This window comes from Candoia aspera, chromosome 1, assembly GCF_035149785.1.
Source record: "Candoia aspera isolate rCanAsp1 chromosome 1, rCanAsp1.hap2, whole genome shotgun sequence".
NCBI lineage: Eukaryota > Metazoa > Chordata > Lepidosauria > Squamata > Boidae > Candoia > Candoia aspera.
Window position 1 is genome coordinate 229,282,506 of NC_086153.1, and position 20,704 is coordinate 229,303,209.

The 20,704-nt window shown below is 42.1% G+C and overlaps 1 protein-coding gene across 1 annotated transcript; it reads left to right on the forward strand.

Annotated features, from left to right (window-relative positions):
• Nucleotides 1–882: 882 nt before the first annotated feature.
• LOC134488591 (aldehyde dehydrogenase family 3 member B1-like) lies at nt 883–20,394 on the forward strand. Its single transcript, XM_063291055.1, has 11 exons — nt 883–892; nt 2,166–2,613; nt 7,397–7,559; nt 8,646–8,801; nt 9,764–9,884; nt 10,013–10,098; nt 10,565–10,646; nt 15,174–15,560; nt 16,037–16,203; nt 18,838–18,937; nt 19,775–20,394. Exons 1-11 carry the CDS (start codon nt 883–885, stop codon nt 19,966–19,968), a joined length of 1,914 nt encoding a protein of 637 aa, XP_063147125.1. The 3' UTR covers nt 19,969–20,394.
• The last annotated feature ends 310 nt before the right edge of the window (nt 20,395–20,704 follow it).

Here is a 20,704-nt window from a genome sequence, read left to right on the forward strand (position 1 = left end):
AGAAGGGACCCTACCTAGTTTCTTGGGCTGTAAAGGAGAGGGTAGGAGATTTATACTTTCAGACTTGCAAGATTCTGTTAATGTAGCTTTGCAGTAAGGTAGAATTAGCTTAAGTGCTCGTGTTTCCTGTCCAGTCTACCTGGTAAGCCTGACAGTTACTGGGCGCTGTATTCCAGGGCCATTTTTGCTTGGACTGCAGGAAAAACCAGACACCTGCCTTCCCCAGAGGCATCTGCTTGAATAAATGCCTCATGGGGACTTTCCATGATGCTTGTCAGGACTTACTTACTTACTTACTTACTTATAGAGAAGGTATTAATACAACCCATGTGTGCTTTAAACTATTTCCACATTAGAATCTGTGGTTACCCCACTTTAACACATAGGTATGCATACCTTCTCTAACCTGGCACCTTCCTGATGTGTTCACTCAGAATTCCCAGCCAGGTCTGGGAGTGCTAACACCTCTGGACAATGCAAGGGTGGAGAGGACTGGTATACTCACCCTATTAAGAATATAGCAAAGTAATAGGGGCAATTTCCACCACAAAGTTTTCCACTTTAGTAACTCATAATGTTCTATATCACAGCCTAAGTGCATAGATGAATGAGATTGTTTAGCCCCCTGATCATTAAATGTTCTTAAAAAGTTTGACTCGGTGAATGCTGGCTAGAAGTAATTGTATAAAAAGGAAATACTGAGATTCTCAGCACTGATGAATGGAAAGATCAGGATTTCCAAATTCTTGATATGATTTTCATATTGGCTATGGAAATCAAAAGAGGCAAGATCAATCACGGTGCTATTGGCCTTGAGGTAAGATAAGTAGTGGCTGGAGAGTTGGACACAAGAGACCCATTCTAGCCAGGCAGCTTACCTGGATGCCTCTGGGTAAGTCACCATGCTTCAAGGTTCTTATGAGGATAAAATAGGGCAACACCATTGTATGCTTTAATAATTCCTTGAAAGACGGGCAGGACACCCATGCAATTAAAACCATGGATAGGCCTGATGTTGTTGAGAAGCTTAAACACCATCATATTTACGTAATCATACTATTACAACTCATGCTTCTATAATACTTCTGGTTTCTACATACAAAGCACTTCTACTGTATTGAAAATCTGTTATGATGGAATATGTTTTACATCTGTCTAAGTGGCAAAGCTGGAGTTAGGGTGGGCTTCAGTTTAATTTATTTAGCACCAGAATTTATGTTCTGAAATTGTGTCCCATCCTTCCACTGCCAGAAGCATCTCTCAGTCAGCTCTTTGGTCAACCTGCAGTCATAGAAAACTATGAAAAAAAAGTTCTACTGAATTTAAGTCTAGGACTTCTTGTACAGACACAATTTTGCTATTTGGATGCATAGCTGGCTTTGTCTGTGTCCGCAGTCACCAACCTTCCTCACTTCTGTAGTTTCCAAATGTGTAGACGTTACAGTTCCCAGAATTCTCTAACTGCATTTTTGCTCACAATTCTGGTAATTGCAGTGCCCTACAATTGGGTTGGAAGCCACCAGCTGTGGAAGGCTGGACTACATAAACTGCAGAATGATATGTAAAATTTGAAATGGAGGTGAGAGAGAGAGTGTGTGTGTGTGTGTGTGTGTGTGAAATGACAGGGGATTCCATATAAATAATTCAATGTTAAAAGTACAAATTTAAAAACAAAGCATAAGAAAAATTGTTCTAGCCCAATGTTTTACAATGCTACTTTTCAGTTTACAGGAAATAAATTGACAGAAAATTTATTAAATCATTCAAAAATGTGATTCTGTCCATACACTAAAGTAACATTGTTCATTCTACCATCTTATTTCACTGCCAACCTGGCTGGCTCCCTTTGCACTCTAAAATATTTGTGATAATTTGAAATATATGCTGTTTTTATTAACTGGCAGGGAACGCCCTGAAATGTGTCACAGCCCATGACCACATCCCCAAATCCTGTTCTCCTCAGTGTAGAATATATAGATAGATGTGAATCCATGGGCCTAGAATAGCACTAATAAATTAAGATCCTCCTGAAACTGAAGGACGTTAGTATAGCTATCTTTTCCCTTTTATTAGAAGAAGTAAACATTAGCAGTGATAAGCAGAAAATGTGTAGGCATCAAGAGCAGCAAGGTAGCCCATCGGATTATTTTCTTCTCTTTTTCTAGCTGGAAAAATAGTGCAAAGTGTGTTTCTAGGAGAGTGGGACGTAACACAATGCAACGTCCAGGAAGAGTCCAGGCAAGCTGAAGACCGGCCAGATACTACCTCGGCTGAACACAAACTCCATGAAATTCCCCTCCAGGATGAGCGCACAAGGGGCACTGTGGCTTCAGGGAGGCAGACTATCAGGAAGCAGGGCAAGCTCAAGGAAATTACCAGCCCACACGAGGGCATCCAGAGTAGCTGCTCGGGACACCACAATATGAGACAGCAACAAAAGCTCCAAGATGCTCCCCACCAAAGTGGCTCTTCAGGGCAACGTAGCAGAAGAGAAGGAAACGGACCACCCCAGGACTGCCCAAGTGAGAGCAGCCAGAGTTGCTCTGCAGGGAACTCCGACCCCAAATGCCACAAAACCCAGGAGCTTTCCAGCGAATGCCAAGACACAGAGAGGTAAGAAACTGGTACAGAGCAAAGCAGGTTAGGCGAGAGCTCTCCAGATTACTAGACTGCAACTTCTCTTGAGCTCAGTTTGTGTGAAGTTTTATTGGTAAAAGAGAAGAATCAGAGTCCGGGGAGTATACGGCATGGAAGCAAGTCATGTACGCAGATGAATCTGAAGCACGTTCACCTGAAAGTCTAGGGGATTTAGTGTGGCCAGAGTGAGTAGCTCATTCACACATCTTGCTAAGCTATCAACGTTGCTTGAACCCCTTGTGGCAGGGTTCACATAACACATCGTATCAAAACTAAACAAATCCCATTATGGGCTAAGGTGATGCGTGAATCCAGACAGTGCACTGAGAACTGTGCTCACAAGGGGGCAGCAAAGACGAAGAAAGACACATTTTATGCACAAAGAAGTATCTTAGATTTAGACCCGGGATAATAGGATCTCCTTTCTCCACGTAAAATCAGTTCTGTGCCTGTGATAACCACACAACAGGCAGACATGGGTTGCTTCTTTCCAACATTGCGTATCTGTTCTTGGAAACATTGTCCATCCTCACTTCCTGCCTGTTGTGCAAAAGGCACAGAACCTTTGTCAGGAAAACAAAAATAATCAGGGTGTTCGTTGAGAAAGTGAGCAACAGATAAATTATAAAAGCACCTTGCAGTTAAAAAATAATTGTAAGTCCCGTCTACATGAACTGCTCCTCTGCATGAATTGCCTCCCCTGCTACAAAGCAGCTGACTTCGTCCCCAAGCTTGGGAAATGCAGGGTGACACCTGGGACACTAGCAAGCTTCAGCCACGGGGGTCGTAGTTGTTCCAGGAGGTCTCTGCACAGATCTTGGCAGCTTGTCACTGCTCATGCGGATGACCTTACAGGTAGCTTGCAGTTCTTTGTGGCCAACATGAACCAATCAATGGGATTCGACACCAAAAGATCAGAATAGGAACTCTTGTGGAAGCAATTATTTCAGGGTAGCAGTTGAGCTGCATCAGCCTGATCTGAGTCTCTTGGTTTCTATGTACCTCCATCTGCTGGTCCTTTGCCAACCTACTCTGCTGCTTTCCTGTCACTGCTGTTTCTTTAACAGACGAGTAACTTTGTTCAAGTGCTTAGCATCCATATTGAGAAATCACAGTCTAAGATTAGGGGGACATTTCCCCCAATAGGAGAAATGCTATGGAGAACTGAAATTGGTTTATATCTTAGCAGTGGACTCACTATTGCAGATCTAGCTTCTATTCAGATAGGGATTTTATTTATTTATTTACTTAAAACAATTGTATGGCTGCCCATCTTAAACAACTCTGGCTCACAACTGCAATAAAACTCAATAACTATAAAACATAACCAAAAAACCATGAAACCATGAAACAAAAACAAAAACTCAGTGCCTTGATCATCCCCTTAGGATGCTCCACAGCAAGCTCTGATTACCCACATTCCATTCTATTCTGTCCTATCCTATCCCAGTGCCTGAGTAAAAAGCCAGGCCTTGATGGCCTTCTGAAAGGCTAAAAGGGTGGGGGGCTGCTGAATTGCCAGGGGGATGGTGTTCTATCAGGTAGGGGCAGCCACAGAAAAGGTACACTTCCAAGGTCCCACTGGGTGGCAAGATTTCAGGGAAGGGATCTGGAGTGTGCCTACCCTATCCGATCTGGTGGGAGGGGCAGATATTCTTAGGGAGAGGCAGTCCTGCAATTAACCAGGTCCTGTATCATGTAGGGTGTTAAAGGTGATAACCAGGGCCTTGAATTGCACCTGGAAGGAGACTGGAAGCCAGTGCAGCTCACACAATAGAGGTGTAATGTGGGCGAACCTAGGAACACCCAATACTGTGTGTGCCACTGCATTCTGGACCAGTTGTATCTTCCAAGTGGTTACTCTCATAAGAAATAAACAAAATTAACCTATTTTTTAAAAAAGTGATTCAGAAGATATAATCTATAAGCCTGATTTACACAAATACATACTGTGCTCTTAGCAAACTACAAGCTGGTGCTGATCTGCTATAATTAGTGATTTTAGGAGAAAGATGGCTTTCAAGTTATATATCAGCTCTCAAGAAATTTATAGACTTTCGGTGGGGACATGGTGGACTGAACAGCTGTGCCTGTAGGCTCCGTGGGCAGAATTGACAATGAGGCAGTTTTTGGGGGGGGGCAGCTCAGGCAGGTTTTTACTGAAGCCCGGGAGTGTTTTCCAGGAAAGGAAAACATTTGGAATTACCCCATCTGTCCTCCAGATGGCTGCTTGCAGCCAGAAGATCGCAAACAGCAATTGCATTCAACTGGTAAGAGCTAGCTGGAAGGCTGAGATGTCACCATTTTCCAAGCCACGCTGTAGCCTTAAAGGGACATTAAGACCTGCCAACCCATTTCTAAATCACCCAATTTTTTTTTTTAAGTATATGTACCCTAAGAGAGGCTTTCTACAGCAAGGAGAACGGGTTCTCTTAGTGCTTATAGTTATTTCTGGGATTAATTTTTAAAGATTCTTTTTAAGTTTTGGCTTTTTTCCATCCAAATATTAAGGAGGATTGAGAGTAAATAATTGTTTCCCTGTTATTATTTTTGTACTAAATTTGAAGAAATTAGCATTTTCCTAAATGTTGAATTGGCTGTTTTGAACTTTTAGTTTCCTGTTTCTACTTTCCCTGAGGAATTGTCTGCAAATCTCACTTTCACTTAAGTAAATACATTCCTTCATAACTTTGACTTTCACTGGTTAAACTCCTACGGGGCACCATAATCTACTGCTTGAGACATGGAGGATCTTAAACAGACTTTCTCTGACTTCCATCAAGATTTTAAGCAGATTCTTTCTGATTCTAACCAAGTTTTTATGCAAGGCATTCAGGACATTGTGAAAAATATGAGCTTTAAAATGTCTTATCTGGTTGTGGATGTTGTGGATGAAACTGAGGAATTTAACAGTGACAGGAATGTCTCTTCAACTTCTGTCAAAATGCTGGATGAAGATTGGTTAGCTGAGTTGAAGAAATTAAAAGGAGAGATCGAGTTGCAAGCCGTAAGTGAAATGGAGTGCTTTTTTGATGGAGTGCCATGGAAAAGAAGGGCTTATTGTGTATGGGAGGCTTCCTGAAGAGAAGTTGGAGTTTTTGAGGGGGGCAGTTGGGCTGTTTGATTTCTTTAAGAAAAAGGGTCTGTGCATATTGTGGTGATATGTAAATGCTATGGCCTATTTTGAAGTGGGATAAGGGTTTAAGAATATTTATCTGGATTGCTTTTAGGGTTTGGCTGATTTCATTTATCTTTAACGATTAATGTCTGGTTTTGAGTTTGACATGATTAAGATTATTAAAATTGCTGTATTATCAAGTATAATGGTAGACAATTTATATGTTTTTAGTTTATTTTTTATTATAGTAGACAGGAATGTATAGAATAGTAGTAGGAAGGAAATAATTAAATAAACGTTATCTTTGGTGGGGAGTTGATTAGGAGGTTTATATACATATATTCTTTTCTCTTTTAATATAAGGGGAGGGAGCAACCATACTGATTTTTATAATGTGCCAATGGTATGATTTATAGAATAATGTGATCTTGGTTTAATATAGAGTAAGGGATTGATTATGGAAAATCGTTGTATATCCTTGCTGTTAAAAGTCAGAAGTCACCCCTTTCTGTAAACTTTAAAAAAAAATTATCTTGTGTTTCCAAACTTTTTTAGCTTTTTTCCTTTGTAGTTTTTTGGTTTTCTGTAGCGTTTATCTTTGTTTGAAACTTAATAAAATTCTAACAAGGAAAAAGAAGTTTACAGAGAGGAAAGTAAATCCTGAACTCTGTCTGAAAATCCACAGAATACACTACAGTGAGAAGGAGAGAATAAGACTTCTAACACAAAAACAAAAAAAAGAAATTAATGGCAGGGAGGCTGTCGTATTGTGAACGCAGGCTGGCTGTGCATAACAAGGATAAACCATACTGAAGAGCTGAGGGGAGTAAGACTGCCATAAAAGTTTATCTGAGGCTCACAAGTAGGAATCAACCAATGTTGACCAGAGGTAGTGAATGCGTGGTCTGCTTGAGCGACTTTCAGGTAATGGTAACCCTTGCCACTAAACAGCCTTCCAGATGTGTTGGACTTAAGTCCCATCGTCCTTAGCCAATATGGCCAATATACAACCGAAGAAAACAAGTCAGAGCATAATTCATAAAACTCAGTGGCATTGTGGTCTTCCCTTTGAAAAATCACAGAGCATAGTGAGGGCCAACCATTACAAACAACTGAGCAGGCCCCAATCTAGTGCCTCTCCAATGTGCACCGTTCTTGTCAGAAGGGTCAAAACCACTACTGAGCGTAGATGCAGTTGTCCTAGGGAGTGAGATTATGCTCCACCATTTCACTGTTTTAGTCTTTGATTCCAGACATGAATAAAAAGTTTGCCTATTGTCTGGATATGACCCACTGAGTTTGTAAGAAAACTATGAGAAAAGTATGGGAGTAGCTATTCTGGCCCAAGATGATGACATTCTTCAGAAAAAGCATGACACAAGTGTTGGTCAAAGGGGAGAAATATTATTTGGATCCCTCTCTCAAGTAGAAATCTTTTTATGACGTGTTGGGAAGCTACAAAGGTATTGAGCCATGGCAGAAACTCCCAAACTGGGTTAGAAATCTATAGAAAGGCAAAACAGTTATCCATCCAGTTCTTACAGGGCATCCTGCCTTGCAGGGTCAGGGTTAACATGCGTGACCTAAGGAGTGGGACTCTCCATAGCCCTTTTGATTCTATGAGTCTTTGTTTCCTCCTAGTAAAAACCCCTATGCTGGCCTAGTGCATTGCTTACGTGCCACCTGGCTGACAGGAAAGACACGTCCTATGGAGTATCGGGTAAAACAGCTGGAGGCCCTGTGCCACTTTCTGGACGAAAGGCATGCCGATATCCAGCGTGCTCTTTGTGCAGACCTACGCAAGGTGAGTGGTGATGGAGTTTTTAAATGTTAATAAAAGAACTCCAAGCAGCTAACAGCAATCTTGCAGAGTAGAAGCATGGACCAAAAGAAAAAAAAGAGAGAACTTGTACATCAAGCTTAATTATGTTCAGAAATAAATTCAGTCTTCACACAACAGTTAGATGAAGAAAAGTAGAGGTAGCTTACTTTATTCAGCAGAGCTGGATAGAGGTAGGTTCATAGTAGAAAAGGCACTTCATCACTGATTCTTTGTAGACACTTTCTATGTGGAATAGAAAGTCTGTGTGCAAGCGAGGTGTTAGAGGACAAGGCCTGCATTATGCAGTCCTCCTGCCTGCATGTCTGCCCATGAAGTAAAGATGGAGATTGTGAATCCCCCAGACTAAGAAGGAGGAGGAAGAGGAAATCAGGTGACCTATGTCACTTCCCACAAGCACAATAGAATCACGCCTATCAGATAAGCCCTCTTACTATGCTTATGAGACAATCCTGAGTTGACCCCTGATAATTCCAACAAGTGGGCCACCCAGGCAGAGCATCTGGCAGCTCATAGGAGACATGCAGATGAAGGGCTTGTTGCCAGTTAAGAGACATTGCGCAGCTATTCCATTTTTCCCTTCAGTCGATTTTCCATGAAAAAATTATGAACAGGAAACAATATTTTCCGGATGTGCCACGAGAGCTGAATTTAGCAAGGTGACAAGCAGCAGTTCTCAGGCTACAGAAAATCATTATATAAACATAGTTGAGCTGCCTCCTAAAATGGTCACGGGTACAGCCACATATCCATTATCTCAGAAAGGTGGGAAGAAAAATCTAAACTTATAAAGGCTTTGATTTCTTTGCATAACAAATCATCTGAATATACAGTATATGGTTCCATTTGTAGCTGAGTTTGTCTGTGAGTCTCCTGCCTGAGTACAGGTTAAGTATCCAGAGAACTACACTTAGTGGTGCAAAGCCCAAATATTACATTTCAAGAATCCTTGGGATGATTGCCTGAGAAAGCCCTGCCATGCAATGAATGAGACAGAAGGTTAGCTCAATGAAGAGCATAGTTGCTGCATAGTTCACCTCCTGAACCCAGTATGGACATCAATGGTGCATCTCATTTTATCTTTCTTCTCCACAGCCCTGCTTTGAAACTGAGCTTACTGAGATTCTCTTAGTCAGAAATGAACTGGCTAACACTCTGAACAACTTAAGCAGCTGGATGAAGGATGAATATGTGGACAAGAACCTCGTAAGGAGTCAAACTGAGTGGGAGGAGATCAAGTGGAAAAGAATGGTTCTAGGTTGGGCAGGGATGAAAGTGTAAAGGGTGAATTATCTCATCAATGAAGATGGACTTTCTATCTGTGCCCTTTCAAAACAGGCAGATGCTCATATTCTAAACTCATACTAGAGTTTAAATGTTTCAGCCTTCCCTACCTGATGTCCTTCCCATGGTGTTTTGGAATGATGAGATCTGTGATTGAACATACTGGGATGATAGCAGGTTACTGATATGTAAAAGTTCTGTGGCAGCTTCCAAATGAGGGTCTCTAGGGCCATACTTGCTGTGCCATCCAGGAACAAGTTCCAGCTGCTTTTGTAGGATAATTTCTTCACTCCAACTTAGATTCATTACAGTCATGTTGGTTTAGAACAGCCTTTCCCAACCTAGAGCCCTCCAAATAAATCAGATTATATCCTTCATAGTTCCCAGTTATTCCTAGTAACTATTGCTATTGTTTGCTTTCATCTGTGCACAGTGCGAGAGATGAAAATGTTTTAAGTGACATGTGTGAAAACATCCTTATGTGTATATACTCTTTGTGTGTGTGTGTGTGTGTGTGTGTGTGTGTGTATCAGCTCCCCAAGCTGCAACAGAAATACCCACTCATAATCAGTTAGCGTGGAGGATCCTTTTTTATATCAGAAATACCTGATGTCCATGCCGGGGGAAATCTTACTGAGATTAAACAACATGCTAAGTAAACAAATCAAGAATACCTGACTGAAAATGAACACACTTCAGCATCAGCCTTCCAGACCACAGTGCTAGTGCACACCCTTTGTAAAGGAGAGCAAATAGAGGATAAACAATGTTAACTGAAGTGCTTAGAGCAAAGATTGATTTGAAAGCAGACGTGAAATGGGTTTGTACTTTGTAGCTCATCAAGTGTTTCCACCCTTTCATGGATTTTTCTGGTTTTTCTGTAGTTCACACAACTGGATCGTGCCTTCATTCGCAAGGAGCCATTTGGGGTGGCGCTGATCATTGGAGACTTTGGCTACCCTATCCATGTTACTTTGATACCCCTGGTGGGGGCCATCGCAGCTGGTGAGTGAGCAGCTGTCTCCTAATCCATCTGAGACACTGGGTCTTCCGGGGGTCCTTCCAAGCGATCCAGGCATGTGTGGACGTTTGTCTGTGGCAACCATCTTGAAGTGTCCTCTCCCCCCTACTAGGGAACTGCGTGATTCTCAAACCTTCAGAGGTGAGCAGCCACACTGAGAGGCTCCTTGCAGAAGCACTGCCTTGTTATCTCGATTCGGTGAGTTCCTCGGCTGCAAGTTTACCTGGTTAAACAGTCAAAATGTAACAGAGGTTTTCTGATTTGCCTTTTCCTCTGTGATTTGTCTTAATCTCCTGGAATTTTGATGGGCAATTCCTTGGGCCTCTTCAGGAAAAACGCTGGATCTGAACTAATCTCAAACGGTTATCTTTTTAGAGGGAGAATGAGGCTAGGAGACTGCTGCGAATGTAGGACAATTCCATTCCCAAAGGAAGGTTACACAGAAGAAAGCATCACAGGCCCCTATTACCATATGCTCACTAAATCAAAAATGATCGTCTCATATTGGAAAATCGTAGTTTCCTTTCCATTTAATGCAGCATTTCCCTGCTCCAGATTGCCCCCAAGAGGCTTTTTCTCCTGCAGGGCTTCAGAGACAGAAAGCACCACCTGTGTGATGTGCAGGCAGTTTGACTGGATGTGAACTTCCTTTTCTATTTTATAGGAAACCTTTGCTGTGGTGACAGCTGGTCCTGAAGAAACGGGAAAATTACTGGAAAATAAGTTTGATTATATCTTCTTTACAGGTGATTTTCTCTTCTTGAATATTCTTTTCAGGTTATTCTTTTCAATAATTTTTTTTTAAAATATTGATCATTAATACCTGCAGAAGAATCTGTGTGGTAAGCCAATATTCAACTGTTGAAACTGAAAGGTTCAGGTAATTTACTGAAGATCATAGATTAGGACACCCCCCCCATCCGCAGTAGAATTTATCTCTGTGGCTAATAGGATGCCTTTCTAGAAGACCAAATTGTTGTATGTTGTAGCAATTTGCTGTGTGTCACAGTTAAGAGGCTTTACCTTGTCTACTGCAGTGCAGCTGAGTTCGGGGCAAGTGAGGCCTGGGGAAGCCATTGCGTGTGGTGCTAGGGACTCCCCCTGCCAGCAGCTTCCAGACTGTAGGTCTTGTGCCCACCGGTGGAGGAAAAGATGAGTTGTGACACTGTAAGGAGGAAAATCTTCAGCAAAGGATCGTTACTTTGTTGTGCTGCTGGAGCGTGAGCACCTCAGTGATGCCATGAACTAAAGCGTGAAGGGCCACCCAAGACAGGAAGGTCATGACAGAGAGGTCAGACTAAATGCGATCCCTGGGGAAGGTAATGGCAACCCACCCCAGTATTCTTGCCATGAAAACTAAATGGATCAGTACAACCAGAGATATGTCGGTATACCATCGGAAGATGAGACTCCCAGGTCGGAAGATGGTCAAAATGGTACTGGGAAGGAACAGAGGATGAATTCAACTAGCCCCAGATATGATGACGCAGCTAGCTCAAAGCCAAAAGGACGGCTAGTGGCCAACGGTGCTGGTGGTGAACAGCGAATCTGATGTTCTAAGGATCAACACACCATTGGAACCTGGAATGTAAGATCTATGAGCCAGGGCAAATTGGATGTGGTTATTGGTCAGATGTCAAGATTAAAGATAGACATTTTGGGCATCAGTGAACTGAAATGAAGTTCACCACCGAAATCAGATTGACTACATCCTTTGCAGCCAAAGGTGGCGGACATCTATACAGTCGGTAAAAACAAGACTGGAGCTGACTGTAGTTCAGATCACGAACTTCTTATTGTACAATTTAGGATCAGACTAAAGAGATTAGGGAAGACCCACAGATCAGCTAGATATGAGCTCACTAATATTCCTAAGGAATATGCAGTGGAGGTGAAGAATCGATTTAAGGGACTGGACTTAGTAGTTAGGGTCCTGGAAGACCTATGGACAGAAGTTCACAACATTGTTCAGGAGGCAGCAACAAAATACATCCCAAAGGAAGAGAAAACCAAGAAGGCAAAATGTCTGTCTGCTGAGACACTAGAAGTAGCCCAAGAAAGAAGGAAAGCAAAAGGCAACAGGGATAGGGGGAGATATGCCCAATTAAATGCAAAATTACAGAGGTTAGCCAGAAGATATAAGGAATTATTTTTAAACAAGCAATGCGCGGAAGTGGAAGAAGATGATAGAATAGGAAGGACAAGAGACCTCTTCCAGAAAATTAGAAACATTGGAGGCAAATTCCAGGCTAAAATGGGTATGATCAAAAACAAAGATGGCAAGGACCTAACAGAAGAAGAGATCAAGAAAAGGTGGCAAGACTATACGGAAGACCTGCATAGGAAGGATAACAATATCGGGGATAGCTTTGACGGTGTGGTCAGTGAGCTAGAGCCAGACATCCTGAAGAGTGAGGTTGAATGGGCCTTAAGAAGCATTGCTAATAACAAGGCAGCAGGAGAGGATGGCATCCTAGCTGAACTTTACAAAATCTTGCAAGATGATGCTGTCAAGGTAATGCATGCTATATGCCAGCAAATTTGGAAAACACAACAATGGCTATCAGATTGGAAAAAAATCAACTTATATCCCCATACCAAAAAAGGGAAACACTAAAGAATGTTCAAACTATCGAACAGTGGCACTCATTTCACATGCCAGTAAGGTAATGCTCAAGATCTTGCAAGGTAGACTTCAGCAATTCATGGAGTGAGAATTGCCAGAGGTACAAGCTGGGTTTAGAAAAGGCAGAGGAACTAGGGACCAAATTGCGAATATCAGCTAGATAATGGAAAAAGCCAGGGAATTTCAGAAAAACATCTATTTCTGTTTTATTGACTATTCTAAAACCTTTGACTGTGTGGACCATAACAAATTGTGGCAAGTTCTTAGCGGTATGGGGATACCAAGTCATCTTGTATGCCTCCTGAAGAATCTGTATAACGACCAAGTAGCAACAGTAAGAACAGACCACGGAACAATGGACTGGTTTAAGATTGGGAAACGAGTATGGCAGGGCTGTATACTCTCACCCTACCTATTCAACTTGTATGCAGAACACATCATGCGACATGCTGGGCTTGAGGAATCCAAGGCTGGAGTTAAAATCGCTGGAAGAAACATTAACAATCTCAGATATGCAGATGATACCACTTCGATGGCTGAAAGCGAAGAGGAACTGAGGAGCCTTATGATGAAGGTGAAAGAAGAAAGTGCAAATGCTGGCTTGCAGTTAAACCTCAAAAAAACCAAGATTATGGCAACCAGCTTGATTGATAACTGGCAAATAGAGGGAGAAAATGTAGAAGCAGTGAAAGACTTTGTATTTCTAGGTGCGAAGATTACTGCAGATGCTGACTGCAGTCAGGAAATCAGAAGACGCTTAATCCTTGGGAGAAGAGCAATGACCAATCTCGATAAAATAGGTAAGAGCAGAGACATCATGCTGACAACAAAGGTCCGCGTAGTTAAAGCAATGGTGTTCCCTGTAGTAACATATGGCTGCGAGAGCTGGACCATAAGGAAGGCTGAGAGAAGGAAGATAGATGCTTTTGAACTGTGGCGTTGGAGGAAAATTCTGAGAGTGCCTTGGACTGCAAGAAGATCAAACCAGTCCATCCTCCAGGAAATAAAGCCAGACTGCTCACTTGAGGGAATGATGTTAAAGGCAAAACTGAAATACTTTGGCCACATAATGAGAAGACAGGACAGCCTGGAGAAGATGCTGATGCTAGGGAGAGTGGAAGGCAAAAGGAAGAGGGGCCGACCAAGGGCAAGATGGATGGATGATATTCTAGAGGTGACAGACTCGTCCCTGGGGGAGTTGGGGGTGTTGACGACCGACAGGAAGCTCTGGCGTGGGCTGGTCCATGAAGTCACGAAGAGTCAGAAGCGACTGAACGAATAAACAACAAACAACAAGGAGGAAAATGCCTGTGCTCGATGCAGAACTTCAGTGTTTTGGACACAATGAAAAGTGTCTTTCTCAGGCTCCCCCCCCCCCAACAAAGATACCTAATTTCAGCCTATACTGGATTTCATTTCTACCACCGATTTTCTTTTGCCTTTCACTGCCAGAAGAGCTCAGGAGAATAACAACAACAACTGCAACATTTAACAGGAGTTTGGCAGTAGAATTTGGCATGGGATTTCAATGGACTGTCCCTAACACATTCTACATCTAAATGGACATTATTTTAATAATTTGGATGAGGAGGTAGGCGGAATAGTTATCAGATCTGCTGATGAAATGAAATTGGATGGAATAGATACTTTAGGAGACACTGAAAACAAAAGTTAGGGAAATGGACTGAAAATAACAGAAAAATGCAGAGGTTTTTTTTTCACTTAGGAAACAAAAATCAGATGTACCCGGTTGGAAACAGCCCTTGGAAAAAAGATTGTGGGATAAAATGCTGATTGCAAATTGGAGGAGTCAGCAGTGTAATATGGCTGCAAAACAAGTATATGCAGTTTTAGTCTGGGATTCATAGTTCTACTTTATTCTGCATTGGTCAGGCCACCTTGAGCATTGGGTCCAGTTCTGGGTATTGTTGTTTAACAAGACTTCAGATAAGCTGGAAAAGGTTCAGAGAAGGGCAATCCTGATCAGGGCACTGGAAAGTAAAGCATCAAAGGCAGACTTGAACTGGGAATTTTCAGCCTTGAGGAAAGAAAAGACAATGAAGAAAACAAATACCTCTATGGTAGCTGTAATTTGATCTAGAAGATAATCCCTGCACTTTTACAAATTTACATAAATAATTCATGTTACTTTTTTCAATTAGTTCTTTTTAAATGTTACAATGCAGTATTGAATTTTTCTTTTATGAAGAAATGACAAGAATTTGCATAGATTTCAAGTTGATGCAATTCAAATTCTTGCAGCAGTCAATACATAAAATATTTGTAAATCACTTTTTTTCCACCTATCCCAGAACATCTACCTTTAGTCAAATAGGGTATCTCAGGCTGTCATGTTTTGATTTTTTTTAATATAAGCAACTTCGAAATTCTTTGTAAATCAGAAAATATTTTTTGAATTACATACAGATTGCCTAGGCAGAGTTTCCTTGCCAACTACAGTATTATTAACCTTTAATGCACATTTTTTAAACAATCTGTGTGGAGTTTTGCTGATCTGAATGGAAGAGTGTAAGAGAAAAAACAACACAGCTGGTTTTTGAACACAGAACTGAGGCCCCTGATGCTGGATGGGAGTTGGGGGTGTCTGTGTATCTCTCTTGACCCAAATGTTGCCGTATCTCCACAGGGAATAACCGTGCAGGAAAGATCGTCATGACTGCTGCAGTGAAACATCTAAAACCGTTGACTATGGAGCTGGGGGGTAAAAATCCCTGTTATGTGGATCACTACTGCAATTTCCAGAATGCAGCCAACCGAATTGTATGGGGAAAATTCATTAATGCTGGACAGACATGCATTGCACCAGATTATGTGATCTGCACAGTTGAAACACAGGAGAGGTTGATGCCTTGCCTGCGCCACACTATCCGCGAATTCTATGGCACTGATCCCAAGGAGTCACCCGATTTTGGCCGCATGGTCAATGACAAGCATTTCCAGCGCATCCAAGCTTTGCTGAAATGTGGCCGGGTGGCCATTGGTGGAGAGACTGATGAGTGTGACCGTTATATTGGTGAGTATATAAGTGGGGGCTGGGAAAGGGTATGGGGAAAAGTTTGGAATTTTGGTAAGACAGAAAGACATTTTTTTATTACTATCTAGTAAGCTCATGGAGAAAATCCCCGGAGTTGAAAACAACTTGATGGCACATAATCAGTCAGTCAGTCAATTAATCAAGCTTAGTTAGAAGTGCATGGCCAGTAGGTATAGGGATTTGGATCAGCCTCCAAGTTGGTGCTCACCAAATGTGTTGGACTTTGACTCTCATAGGCCGCACAGGGTAGGGATCTTGAAAGGTGAAGTCCAACAATCTGGCGAGTGTCAGATTGGGAAAGTCTGTTTTAGACAGAGCAAGAAGACAGAGATGTTTTCCTGGGTTTGCATATTGGAAGTGTAGTCCTGGGGACAGCTTAAGCTCTGGTTCATTGGACAATAACGTTATGGTATAAAAGCAGAACTGGTCCTGATGTGATCTTTGGCCCATTACAGCTCCCACAGTGATGGTGGATGTGAAGGAATGGGAGCCAATCATGCAAGAGGAGGTTTTTGGGCCCATCCTGCCCATTTTCACTGTGAAAGATTTGGAGGAGGCCATCCAATTCATCAATTGCAGAGAACGCCCACTAGCTGCCTATGCCTTCTCCTGTGACGACAAGGTATATTGTTTGGGTTACAGCATACTGTATCTGGGAGAATCTGGATTATTTCCCATAACGCTATCCAGGATGGCTAAAAGAAAGGAGGCTTGCACTATCTTCCAAATGTGCTTGGTGGTAAGCTGTGATGAACCGGCATGGCAGCAGTTCTTTGCCCACTGGTAATACAGTTTGGTGATAGAAGGAAAGCCCAGTCCTATCCTTCTTTATTTAGCAATAAGCCTGTGTTAAAGAGAATTGGCTCATCCACACATCCACAGTGCAAAGAAAACTACATTACAGTCCCATTTTTAAGGTTATGTCTTCAAAAAAGAGCCTCCCTCTCACTGCCAGCCCACTGCTGAGGAGGCAGCAATTGCTCTAAGCTGCTCTGGTACGATAGTAGTGTTTTCCCTCGTCTTCCATCACAGGAGCTCCCCTGCAGACATCCGGGGGCACACGGAACCCTTTGGAGGTTGGCAATCTCCTGGATTCCAATTGGCCTGGACGGCCCCTGCTGTGTAGCTGCTGAGTCCTGTGCCTTGCTGCTCATTGATGCTGTGGCTGTGCAGCCTATTCTTATTTTTCCTGAACTTGAACCTGGGAATATCCCCCATGCAGAAGATCAAATGTGGGTCTTCTAGGAGATCAATATTCCCATTGGTACCCTAAAACCAAGGCTCTGTCGGACTTGCGTGGCAGCCCCTTCCCTGCACTGTGCACAAGTGCTTACTTTCATTGTGGCAGTTTTCTCAAATCACATAACCTTTTTCAAAGTTTGATTCATAGAATTATTGAGAGGTCACTCTTCTTGTGGCTAGAACTTTTCTAAATACGTAATCGGACTTCCAACTCCCAGAAGACGACATGGGGCTATTTCAGCGGCAGAGCCACTCAGATTGGGATTAGCTAGCGAGGAGCCCTCCACACGTGTAGAGCAGGCTTTTTCCTAGAGCAGGCTTGGAAGAAAAGAGGTCACCTGCTTCCCAGGTGACATGCGGATCCCATCAGCTGTGAGACTCTAAACCCCTTAACCTTGGGGGCAGGAGCCTCTGTGTGGGGGGAAATTAAGACAACCATGGATCTGCACTGAAAGTCCAGTAGCCAAGGAGGGCAAAATTAAGCCAATAATAAAAATGAGAGCTTGAACACGGACTACATCCCAACACTTGTTCAGGAGAGCAACTGGTGGCTAAACTGTGTGAGAGCAGCAATATTACTGGCCTTGTTGTGTTGTAAAGGTTGTAGGTTGTGCAGAGACATGTTTTATACCAACAGACCTTCCTCCCATCTCAAATATCCTCTCCCAGGAGCCTGCTGTGTCTATACACCCTGCCCTACTTTCCAGCATTGGTGCAAGATTGTGGTTGTCTGCTATAACTAGTAATCTTGGGGGAGAGACAGCTTTCAAATTATATATTAGCTCCCAAGAAATTAAGAAAGAGAAGAATAAATCTTCAACACAGTCTCAAATTAAACAGAATACCCTAACTTTACAGAGAAACAGGAATAAGAGAGGACAAGATTTCTAACACAGAGAGGGAAAAAAATTAAAACTTAGCACAGTCTCTAACCAGAACAGTGACCTATCCCTTATAGATAACCTGAATCCTGAAGCAAAGTCCTCTGTTTCTCTGTCCCTGGAGCTCCCCCAACTTCTTGGAGGTAGTTTCAGCTATTTATCAGAGCTGTTGGGGAGATGGCCCCCTCTAGTTTTCCCCTGTAAGGATTGCCTATCCCAATATACTCAGACTCACAAACAGGAGCTTAATAATATCTGGTTTATTAAAGAATAACATGCAAATACAAAGAAAGCTGAGAATGAACAAAAGTGCACCAAATACAAACTAAAAACCCTTGGTGCGAATGTGATCCTTCCCCTCGCCCAACCGTTTCAAATTCCCCACCCCAGGTGCTGGCAGCGAGTTCCGCTGATCTCCTGGGCAGAAAACCTTGAACACACGAGATAACCCAAACACATTCCATTCAACTGAATACAGATAACAAGCCCCAGAGAAGGAGTCCTCACAACCCCTCCCAACCAGAAGACGCATCAGCAACTTGACATGCGAAACGTTACGATGTACAATGCACATTGAAACGGTGAACATGACATCCCCCCAGTTCAGGCACTGAAATGTCTTGCTGTGCCCAAGTTCTGCCTTTGCATTTTAAAAGAACCAACTTTCTCTTTTCCTCGGAAGAGTGGAGTTGAGGGAATCCTCTGAGTGTATGCTGTAAAGCCCTTGGTTGAGAAGAGGCTACTGATTATTTTGCCTAAACCTGTCATCTTTATTTCCACTCATCATTCTTGGCTCTGTATGAGATGAGCATGGGGATAGAAAACTGGGGTCCAAAAGGGGTCATTTGCACTTTCAAACTCTCGACTGTTTTACTAAGATTCATGGAGAAATTATTTTTTATTTTTGCCTTCCAGTTGCCTTTAAGGAAGTGGCTAATTGGCCACACCTACAATAGTAGTCATTTTGTGAGTGTGCCTGTGGCAATTCTCAACATTCCCAATGTTTGTAGCAGCACAAAGGCTAAAGACCCTTGTTTGTATCATGCCCCTTATCATTATAGAGCTGGGACCTGATAAAACTCATGTGTGGAAGATTAAAGGCAGGACTCCTAATACTCCTTTTCTTTTTATAGGTTGTGAATCATGTTCTGGATAGTGTTAGCAGTGGCGGCTTTTGCGGCAATGATACCGTGACACACACAACATTGCTTTCCCTACCATTTGGTGGCATTGGTATGATTAGCCTTTTATCTTCTATGCTGTCTCCATTTCTTGTCTCCAGCCTTGTCCTTCCCTTCCAACCTGAAAAGATCTCCCACTTGATGATTTTTTTCATGGGACTAAAGACAAAGACATTAAGGGTTCATTTTTTTACTAGTTCCAGAATATTTGCAGATCAAACCAAATGCAATCAAATAATAAATACTCCACCATTCTACAAGCTCGGTGGTCATCTATAAATGAATGGGAGGACAGGAAATCTCCTGGTCTACATTACATTGGTAAACAAGGGTAAGCGGGGGAGGCTCACAGTTTTTAACTGTGTAAGTGGTGCTAACAGGATCAAAATGTTTTCAGCAGGGTAAACAGCTCTGGTTCAGTGGGCCTGGTCCCACCCTGCACTAAACCCAGCTTAACATGCTGTGTAAATCAAGATTATTGCATTTTGACTACAAACGAGGTTAAACCAATAAGATACACAGATATAATTTCTGTTCAATTTTCAGATATCATAACCCCCCCCCCAAAAAAAAGCAATAGTCTCATTTTACTGGGATTTAAGGTGGTTCAACAATCAGAAACATAGCAGGCCAGGAAATTATTATCTAACCACGCTTTGCTTCTCTCTACTGGATTCTCTTCTTTAGTCCTTTCCTTAAGAGTAGTTGTGCAGTGTCCATTGGATATAAAACCTTTGACAGTAAGCACTATGAGGAAAGAGCTTTTTAAGGGCAGCTATTGTCCAGCCTGATGAAAAAAAATAAATACAAGGGCTGCCCAGGTTGTGTTGGCAGCTGAAAGATGACAGTCAGCAGGATTTGATCTGAACTTTTTTTTTTAATATTGCAGGACTCAGTGGATTTGGCAAGTACCATGGCAAGTTTACTTTCGACACATTTACTCACTTTCGCGGCTGTCTTTTGCGCTGCATGGGCCTGGAGGCTATCAACAAAGTGCGTTACCCACCATACGACGATAAAAAATTGGGAGTAGTGGTGTCTGCTTTGGAGATCAAGCGCAGGGGCATGTGCACTTTGCTGTGAGGCCTTGAATCACATCACCTGTGTCCTTGAGGAACCTCTACCAGGAATTCTGCTGTCGTTGAGAGACTTTTTTTCCTTCATCAGCTGGTCCTGGAATTTTGCCTCATCACCTACAAAGATCCTTGAAAAACACTCTCTGGTCTGACAAACCTCGTTTTCACATCTTTGCTCCTTATATCTTTTCTTTCTCCTATACCAGCTTATATAAATTCAACACTTAGTAGTGGTTAGAAAACTTAGGCAATACCCTCCAATTCTCTTTGCACAGTTGTTGGGTATAGAACATATCCTCAATTCCAGTAAGGACTAATTATACAATTAAGTAAAGATTATGTGTAAAATTTTACCTTCATTTTATCACATAAAGGCTATTCTGTTTTAAAATCTACACGAATCAGATTCTTTGTTAAAAATGGAGAGGTTCAGCTCCACTTTACAATGGAGCGATCATCCTGATTAATATATTTGTACAATAAAGGTACCAGCTTGGATGGTCTCTGTAAAGTGATAAAATTATTTCTGAGTGAATATTTAAAAGTTGGATTCATTAAGCAATGTAATTCCCGAAGAAATTAAAAGCTAATGCAGGTTGTTATATGTGAAAGATACTCTGCTGACTATGTACTTTTTGTACTGTGATGCTCTAAAGCTCAGAAATGCCCCCATTACTTATATTTCTTTCAATATCCATGTCTACAGTTACAGTTCTTTATTCCATCAGTGATTTATAGATTAC

What these genes read in the sequence shown, in the direction of transcription:
- LOC134488591 (XM_063291055.1), top strand. An exon ending in TTTGTGCAGACCTACGCAAG is followed by an intron (nt 7,560 to 8,645) that starts GTGAGTGGTGAT and finishes TCCTGAACCCAG; the next exon opens with TATGGACATCAATGGTGCAT. An exon ending in CCTACCATTTGGTGGCATTG is followed by an intron (nt 18,938 to 19,774) that starts GTATGATTAGCC and finishes TTAATATTGCAG; the next exon opens with GACTCAGTGGATTTGGCAAG.